The sequence below is a fragment of the Dipodomys merriami genome, unplaced genomic scaffold (assembly GCF_024711535.1).
Source record: "Dipodomys merriami isolate MVZ:Mamm:240054 unplaced genomic scaffold, mDipMer1.0.p SCAF_6, whole genome shotgun sequence".
Taxonomy (NCBI): domain Eukaryota; kingdom Metazoa; phylum Chordata; class Mammalia; order Rodentia; family Heteromyidae; genus Dipodomys; species Dipodomys merriami.
Genome location: NW_027206179.1, coordinates 32,809,714 through 32,818,916, shown reverse-complemented (window position 1 = coordinate 32,818,916; position 9,203 = coordinate 32,809,714). Strand labels below are relative to the sequence as shown.

General features: G+C 51.8%; 1 protein-coding gene across 5 annotated transcripts; it reads right to left on the bottom strand.

The window, feature by feature from the left end:
* Window positions 1–1,430: 1,430 nt before the first annotated feature.
* Spry2 (sprouty RTK signaling antagonist 2) lies at window positions 1,431–8,790 on the bottom strand. 5 transcript variants are annotated; one of them, XM_070002759.1, is made up of 2 exons: window positions 8,354–8,790; window positions 1,431–3,285 (listed from the first exon to the last, which is right to left on the bottom strand). In XM_070002759.1, exon 2 carries the CDS (start codon window positions 3,232–3,234, stop codon window positions 2,287–2,289), a length of 948 nt encoding a protein of 315 aa, XP_069858860.1. In that variant the 5' UTR covers window positions 3,235–3,285; window positions 8,354–8,790; the 3' UTR covers window positions 1,431–2,286. The 5 variants fall into 5 exon arrangements, with proteins under 5 accessions (XP_069858860.1, XP_069858856.1, XP_069858858.1 ...); XM_070002755.1 differs by lacking the exon at window positions 8,354–8,790 and adding an exon at window positions 6,293–6,671; XM_070002757.1 differs by lacking the exon at window positions 8,354–8,790 and adding an exon at window positions 5,528–5,622.
* Between the last annotated feature and the right edge of the window lie 413 nt (window positions 8,791–9,203).

Here is a 9,203-nt window from a genome sequence, read left to right as displayed (position 1 = left end):
TGCCATTTGTGACCAGAACACTGTTGAGACGGCTGACAAAGTCCCTAAAAACTTTGAATATGCCAATTTCTGTGCCATAAAAATATCTTTACCACTGCATGTGGCAGTGTGATGAATTAGGCTCATAAGTCACAATGTTTACATTTATGTATCTTCAAAATTATAATAAGAAACCCTGCCTCACTTGTCAATAATCTAATTCTTTTAAAGTTTACCTGAGCGAAATTTGAGGACAATTCAACATTAGTGTCCCAAAATTGAAGTATAAGAGTAAATAATCACTAAATAAACCTGATCTTGTGCTGCCTGGAAAAAATTTCAGAGGAACTGAATATTCTTGAGAGGGGAGGAAACTACATGGTTCCTTGAAAGCCAATTAAAAAAAAAACAAAACAGAAGACAACCTGTACTAAGACCTCTTAACCTCAGAGAACAGGAAACAAGAGATTAAGCAATAATGGCAGGTAAATCATTTCCTAGACTTCCGGTGATTCTTGGCAGCCTAAAGTTGTGCTTTTGGAAAAGAGTCATCAGTCACAAAGTGACTAATCAAGTGACTTAAGAAAACCTAATATTTGTCAGGATGGACAGGTAGCAGCTTGCTGTCTTTGTTCCCCAAAAGACAACTTGAAACACTGACTTTTGGCCATATCGTGTCTTTTACCCAGAGCAAAATTTAACCATTTCCTACATAATTTGATTAAACAAGTCTGAGCTCTAAGTGGGTTTTTTTTTTAAACTGGAGCTTGACACTGAAGACCAGTACCTGACAAAATATCATACAAAATTATATACGTTACATTTTTTGGTATCTTTTCTAACATAAGGAGTTTGGTGTGACAGTGACAAACTTCTGTCTAAAACAATGGCTAGAAAAAAAATACAAAAGAACTGTTTCTTAGCAGCTCAGTTATTTTTTTTGCCCCAATTTTAAGGCCTGATGTATGTACAAAGATACTTCATACCTGACACACACACCATGTTCAATACATAAAAAAAAATCTGTTGCACTAAACTCGTTCTTCTAGTTGAGTTACCTTTCACTGTATGCCTTCTTAATGCTATATATTCATATAGATATTTTTTAAATGTCTAATTGTTAATCCTTTGGGAACATCTCCTAAGTAAGTAAGCTGAGGCTTGGGGGAAAGTCTGTATAACCAAGGCCAAAGGCAAGTCAACAGAAAGGCAGAAGAAGAATGGGCAGTGATAGAGCCCAAACAAACTCAAGAATTAACACAGACTAGAGTCAATATCCAGTCAGTTCTCCCTAAACAGGCAGCATTATCTCTGAAAACTCACAAAATAATCTACCTGACATTAAAGCATAATCCTAAGCATCAGACTGTCAAGTGAAACCTTCATTAAAATTCTAGCCACAGCATAAAAACGTAGTTTCTTGCCCTTGAAAGAAAAACACACAGGTCAAATAAGACAAAACAAGCTCAGTTTAATTTCAAACGTTAATATATTTTCTATTTTATATTGAACATATGCATCTGGAAACCCCCTCATTTGCAGCAACTATCACATCCTGATAAAAGGGGCAAGATTTATAAGATGCCTCTTAAAATAAATATTCTTTTTTTATAAAATAATAAAACTTCAAATAAATATACTTTACACTAAACAATATGTTGAAAAATTAGAAAATAAAGGTTGAATTTTACTGTAACTGTACAATATACATGAAGTCCAAAGGGAAATCAGAGTCTTACAATAAAGGCTTTCTGTAAGGCAAAATACAATCTAAAAACATACTGATTGATTCACATTCTTCCGAATGTACAACATATTAGTATAATATTTTGTGACTGTGCCACATAGAATGGCACAAACTTGTTTTTTTTTCACAGTTGCAAATATTATTGTATATACAAAAATATAGCACATTATCTCTGGAGAAAACAATGGGGGGGCGAGGTCATTTGCTAATTTACAAATTTTGCAAGGCCTATTCACAAACAAAAACAACTTTTGCCTAGGAGTGTCTGTTGCTTTAGCTTATGCAATACGTGGGTCACCAAGTTCTGTACCCCTTACTTTTCGCTCCATTAGCTGAGTTCTAACAAACCTATCAGTTCCAATGGCACACAGACAAAAAAGCATCGCACTGCAAACATCCCAAACCTCTACTAACAGTGCCAAGATTACAACTGTTAAGTTGGTTGCATATGTGTGTTAAGGGAAAAAACAAAAAGCAAAAACAAACAACACAGAAGAAAACAAGCAAACAGAAAACACGAACACAATCCCCTATTATTGTAATACTCCGGATTAATAATGCTATGTTGGCTTTTCAAAGTTCCTGGGGGGGACAGTGGGAACTTTACAGCAAACTGTGTTGGAGTTTTTACAACGGCATCCAGGCCTGTTAACCCGGTCATAACACCCCTGGCACAATTTAAGGCAACCCTTGGCTGGAAGGTAACACCATAAGCAAGGCAAAAAGAGGGACATGACACCCATGGCTGACCATCGCGTACAACAGTGAGACTGGCTGCAGGAGCAGGGATTGTCAGCACAGTTGTCCTCATCATCGTTAGAGCAGTGATAGAAGAGCCCTTTCACGCAGCACACACAAGTCCCATAGTCGATCACGTTCTGGGCTGAGCAAAGGCACTGCTTGTCGCAGATCCAGTCCGATGGCAGGGGCCTCGGGTAGGTGCATTCCTTACATTTGCACTTGCCACAGTCCTCGCACCTGTAGGCATGCAGGCCCAAATCTTCCTTGCTCAGTGGCTTCAGCTCGCCTGGTTTGAGCTCAGATTTGGGTTGCACCCGAATGATGCCATCTGCACCAGGCCCCGAGGAGAAGGACGACCCTAGCAGTCTCTGTTCAGAGGAGCTGCTGCTGGTACTTGTCCTTGTGCTGCTCCGAGACCCTGAGCTGACGGTGCTGATGGACCTGGACAGAGGGGCTCTCGTGAAAGAATGGACCTGTGAGTGCTGAAGCCTGGGAGGCTGGCGGTGCTCAGGCAGCCCATGGAGTCTCTCATGCTTGTGCTGTGTGGAAGGACGAGGAGCAGGCTTGAGCCCAGGTCGTGGGACCACCGTAGGTCCCTCCGTGTACTCATTGGTGTTCCTAATGGCTCTGATCTGATCCAGAGACAACACATGTACCTGCTGGGTGAGGGCATCCCTGGGGTCCGGCTCCCCACGCTGCCTGCCACTGTCACGGGATGGCTGCAGCAAGGGCTGTGAGCCGTTGCCACTCTGAGCTCTGGCCTCCATCAGGTCTTGGAAGTGTGTTCACTCCGGCAGGCTTAGAACACATCTGAACTCCTGGGGAAAACCAACAGGAAAGAGAATGTTTATATTCTAAGATCTCTACCACCCTGAATTGACTCTTCCAACTCCCCACACCACACAGGATTTGAAATGGAAGGCCAGTAGAGAGCTATCAGAACAGCTATATGTTTAAGGCATGTAGTCAGAAGTCAAGATGATGGCTGGGCACCGACAATTTTGTAATCTCATGATCGGAAGTGACACAAAGCTGATCTTTGTCTGAATTACTTAAGTAACAATCCCTTATTCAAATAAACATACATTCAGGAAGGTTCAGGTTCAACATAAAAATTTCAAGAAAGTACAGTTGGAATCTAATATTGCTACCGACATTTTTAGAAGTTAAAAATGCCTTTACAGAATTTGAAATAGATTTAAATTGACCAGGGTCATTTTTGGCATAAACATCAACAAATGCAGGCTAGTATATTTCTGAGTCTGCCTTTGGATTATATACATGCACTATGACTATGAGTTATCTGATATTCTGTAGCTTTTTCTAATTCATTAGGAAGGCTGTAACACGTTAAAAAGAGACATACTTTTTTCTTTTTAAAAAAAGGTGTACTTTTCCCCAAGGACACCTATAAAGTTTACAATTTAAAATAACTGATGGTAGAACAAAAGTCACGGGATTAAAAACAAATCATTTCAAATCCTATTAGGTACCAAAAGCAGATTAAAGCCACCTTACACAACAAGACAGGAACAGATTTCCAACTTCTCAACAACTGGGAAATGAAAATGCTGCCCGGTCTGACAGCCCAGGGCACCTTAGAGATTCTTCAAGCTCAAACGTGGTTCCTTCCCAGTTTTAGAAATAGAGAATGCCACCATCTTAACCCATCTTCTCCTTTCGAAAACTAATAGAGAACGTCTTAAAAGCCCACCGTAAGAACCCAAACAAGTAATTCCAGAGTCCTTGTCCAAAGCTAATTCTTCAGATTGCAGTCACTCTTAAGGTTTCAAAAGATCATTCCCTTCCTGCCAAACTTTCAGAAAACACACACAAACAAACACACACACACACACACACACACACACACACACACACACACACACAGAGCCACACAGGCAAAAGTGAAGCTTTATCCAATGTCCGATTTTTAGAAAGGGGGCGGGGGAGGGGGAGGGGAGCCACCAGGAAGACGAAGGCAGGTGACAAACGCCTTTCAGTTCCGAGCCTGGCAGAGCTGGAAACCGGATCTCCTCACCTCGGAACAGACAAACGCTGCTGCTCCGGGCTGTCGCTGGGTTTATCTGCTCTATCAGCGCCCCAACACGGTCCCCAGCAGGTGGGACACAGCCAAGAACCAGCCCCCCGCCCCCAACCAGGGAAGAGGGGGGAGGGCGGGGAGCCCGTCCCGGAGCCAGCCTGGCCCCCCGCGCGCGATCCCCTGACGCACCGTCGGGGACGTGTCACGAAAACTCACGCGCGCACTCGCCCACCTCCGGGGCTACAAGGACCCCCCCTCCACCTCCGGAGAGCCGCCTTCCAAGCCCCAAGAGGAAGCCACTCCGAGGCCCCCGGCCCCCAGGGGTCACGCAGCCCACCACCACCACCAGGCGTGTATCTACAAAGGCCCTGGAACTTCCGGCACAGGTTTCCAAACCCCCCCCCCCAACACACACCCCGCAAAGAAAACGTGGGTCTGGGACGTGCACAGCCCGACACACGGGTCAAACCCCACGCGCGCAGCAGAGACGCCACGGTGCAACACGGACCCCGAGGAAAGGGAGAGAGAAAAAACACACACACACACAAATCCAGATTGCTTAAAGTGAAAGGAAACACTGCCTTCTCCCGAGCGTCGCCGCACACACCGGGCGTGCGGGACCCAGGTCCCCCGGCTGCAAAACTTCACGCGCGCAGATCTGCTCGCCGTGGAAAAGTAGCAGCTCTGAGAGGGGGTGGCGGGGTGTGCAAAAAGTGCTTTCTGCCCATCCCCGGCCTCCTTCGCACTCCCCACGCCACTCCCCTGCACGCTGCCAGCTCTTCCCTCCGCCTGGAGAGTGCTTTGAAACCCCCATTAAGAACTGTGTGTGATCAGACTGAGGATTAGGGAGAAAGGACTTCAGCACCAGGGTGGGGCAAACCGACACAGAAACCGCTTTGTAAAAATAAAACAAAAACGCAGAAGATTCCAAACTGAAAACACAGCAACCACCAGGCACACACACACACACACACACACACACACGCACACGCACACACACCAGCCTCTTTTCCACCTACTTTTAGATAATGGAAAAAACGATCGCGACCACTTGATGACTTTCTTCCTGTGGAAGGGCAGCCTCCCAGTCCAAAAACATAAAAGCGTGACCGAGGCCGACCACGGAAAGCCGGGGGGAAAAAAAAACAGAGCGAGCGAGCAAGCCGCACTTCCGAACCGCAGAGAGCCGGCGCCGGGCTGGGCGACGCTCCCACCCGCAGTTGACTAGACTGGATGTCCACGCCGCTCTTCTCACCCGTGAGGTGTCTGGCCTAGAATGAGCAACCCCGTACACCCCCAACTTCAGCGACGCCCCTGCCTCACTCCGGTTAAACTCCCTTGCAACTTCTGCCTCCCATCGGGAAGGAACAGGTTTGCGCTACGAGCCGCCTGCCAGGTCGACCTGGAGAACAGGGTGCTATCCCCCCCACCTCCCTTTCCACTCTCAGCGCCAAATTCGCGGCCAATGCAGGGGGCGCCGACAAAAATCCAGGCGAAGTGTTCTCTCTCCCCGGGAGCAAGGGCGCGTGGGGTCCCCACTGGATATCCTACAAGGGGGGCGCACAGTGCAGACCCCAGCCCTGGCAGGCCGCTCCCGGAGAGGCAGATCCACCGCCAGCTCCCTGGATCTACCCCCCCCCACGCCGTCTCCCCACGAAAGCCAGGGGGTGGGGGGGGACGGTTGGAGGACAGACGCACCCCACTCCCAACCCGGCTGCACCTACTCCATGTTGCCCGCCCCGCGCCGGTGCCACGGCTCCACGAGAAACCCGAACGCGCCTCACCGTGATCGCGGCTCTGCACACCCCTCTCCCCAGGATTCTCTTCCTGCGAGGTGCAAGTAAATCCAACCTCGATGCAAACTTTCGAGGGGGGAAATTGTCTTCTTTCTAAATTCTGCTTCAGTTCAACTTCCCGAGCAATCGGTGGGAGAAGAAAATTCAGAGCCAGGTTCCCCCCCCTGCGGCGAACACACTCGGGGGGCTCGGACGACCCCCGACTCTTCCAGAAACGCCAGCCGAGTATCTCCTCTTGCTTCTTCTTCTTCTTAATTTTTCCCCTCTCTCAATGAACAAGAGGCCGTAGCGCCCACCGCGAGTCTCTCTCTCCTCTTTTTTTCCCCCCGACAGAAGAGGCGAAGGAGCAGAGAAACGGCCTTTTTACAAAGCAGCTCCAGGTCGCCGAGCGGTGGCGGCCCCGGTGGCGTCGGGAGCGCGGCGCCGCGAGCCGAGCCGGGCCGGGCGGCGCGGGGGCCTGGGCGCTGCGCGCTCCGCCGGCCCCGGTGCTCCGCTCGCGCTGCGGCGCGCAGCTCTCGGCGGGGTAGACTGGGCGTTGTGGAGGCGCGGCGGCGAGGCCGAGGCGGGGGCGGCGGGGGCGGGGGCGGAGGAGGAGGAAGAGGAGGAGGGTGCGGGGCCCGGCCGGGGGGGTGGGGGTGGGGGCTCGCCGTTGGCCTGCGCCCTCGCCTTTCCGGAGGAGGCTGGGAGCTGTGCGGCGGCCGCGGCAGCAGTAAATGGCGTCATGTGGATCCGAGGCGGAACAGAGCAGTTGTTGTCCCAGAGGATATATCGCATCCGGTCCCCGCTCATTGGCTCGGCGGGGCTACATTCACTCGCGCTCCAGCGCCCGCCGGCGCTCCGAGCCGCAGGAGGCATTCAAAAGGGCAACCGCGCCGCCCCGCGCGTCCCCCCGGCGGGTCCTGCCGCCCGGGCGCCGTCACGCGGGGGCCCCCGCCCGCCCGCCCGCGGGGCCGCGCGGGCCGGCCAGCACCCGGGTCAGTTTATCTAGTTGCAAGGAAACCCTGACCTTAAGGTTCCCCCCCCCCCCGTCCACCCCGCAGAGGCCACGAGGACCGCAGCCCCTCGGGGCTGGGGCGGGGGAGCCGGACTTAAGGAAAACTTTCCCCTGGCCATCGGGGAACGGGAATGCACGTTTCCAATGAACCCCGGGCCGGTCCACAACCCGTTGCAGGTTTTAGACTTTAGACAGCATCCATTTCAAGTCCACTTCATCCTTCCCCCCCCCCACTCCCCTGCGTGGAGGAGGGCGGGGAGCCGACGCCGGGGGAGGGGGGTTGGGGGAGGGAAAGGAAAAGGGGAGCGGGAAGTGAGGTGGGAGGGCTATTGGTTTATTCTTTGTCTACTGGATTAACCCGATTATACACCGGGCACCGGCACCGACCGCCTCCCCCCACCTTCCGAGCCTTGTACGGGAGGAACGGAATGCAGATTCGGGTTTCAAGTCCCTTCTGGCTCTCGCTCAGATTCGCATTTGATTGCGTCCGACTCCCTAGTTTCTCGGTTGGATAAGAATTTTCTTTTTCAGGGCGGGTTGTCATAGGAGATTGTATTTTATTTATTTCTTCATTTTTTGGGGGGTGGGGAGATTCTCTTTCACTGTTTGGGCTCGTCTCCGTCCGCAGCTGAAGGAGAATTCTCCGATCGGAGCCTTTTAAGTGAATTCACCAACACACACACACATCTGCGATCGCTCTGGGCGACCTGGGTACACTTCCGAAATGGGCGGGGGGAGGGGGAGGCTCGCGGTTCCAGGGCAGAATCCCTTGTTCCGGTCCCCAACGGTCATCCTATTTGTGGGGGGCAGGGGAGGGGCGCACTCCTAGGTCACCAAAGCCTCCCTCAAGCAAGTTCCCACAGTCCAGGTGGAAAGGGTACTGTATTTCCCTACTTAAAAAAGCAAAGTCCGGGCGCTTCGCTCCGCGCGGTACGCGGACCGAGAAGCGTGTCTGCACTCGGGGGTGCCGGGGAGACAGGATGCACACGCGGGCGGAGAGGGCGCTCTCTCCGGTCACTGGCCGGAGGGTTGCTCTTCACTAGAAGGGGAAATACCTGTTGGGAAGGTCAGCATTCTGACACAGCACCTGCGATTGCTTTCTTTCTTTTTTTTTTTAATGGCCCAAGCGGAGGTGAGGACTAGGAAAACGTGGTGCCTGGATTCTCCTCCAGCTCCCGCCGGCAGCCTGGCGTGGCTACCCGGGCCTACGCTGCCTCCTCCCCACCTCGGGCTCAGAAAATCCCCCGACGCGTTCTTGGCCTCGCGGCGCTCTCTTCACCCTCCCGCACGTGTCTCGGGGTGACTCGCCTTCGGTCCCGCGGCTTCGAAGCAGAGATGGCAGAGGAAGTAGCATGCATGATTTCCGGACCCTAGGCTACTGTTCTCTGAACCCCTTGGGCGAGGGTGGAGAATGTTAAAGCGGCCCGATTTGGCGGCGTTGTGGGAACTGAGGGTCACGGACAGCTGGGCCTCTCTCCGACTGCCACTACTACTTGTTCGTCCTCGGAATCCATGGAGGTTCCTGGGAGCGCAGGCGTCACTTGCGCTGACGGCGGGTCCAGCCACCAGGGGGCGCGCGCCCGGCGCGGGGCTGGAGCCGCTCGCGGGTGCGTGGGTCTGACCTCCAGACGTGTGCACAATCCGGGCTGGCTGGTTTAAAGCGATTATTTTTTTAAAGAGATTTTTATAATCTAAACAGCGAAGCAGGTAGCTTCCCTGCCCCCCCCCCCACCATCTCCTTGGATACCTTGTGCTTTGAGCCTGTGGTGAAATTCGAAAAGAACTCCAGCTTTTACCAAGGGTATAAAGAGTTGGTGGTCAAAGCCAGGTTTTTGCAAGGCTGGTCGGGAAAGCGCTGGTGCCAGGCCAGCTTGTCACTTGCATCCAGCAGGTGAAAGAAACGCC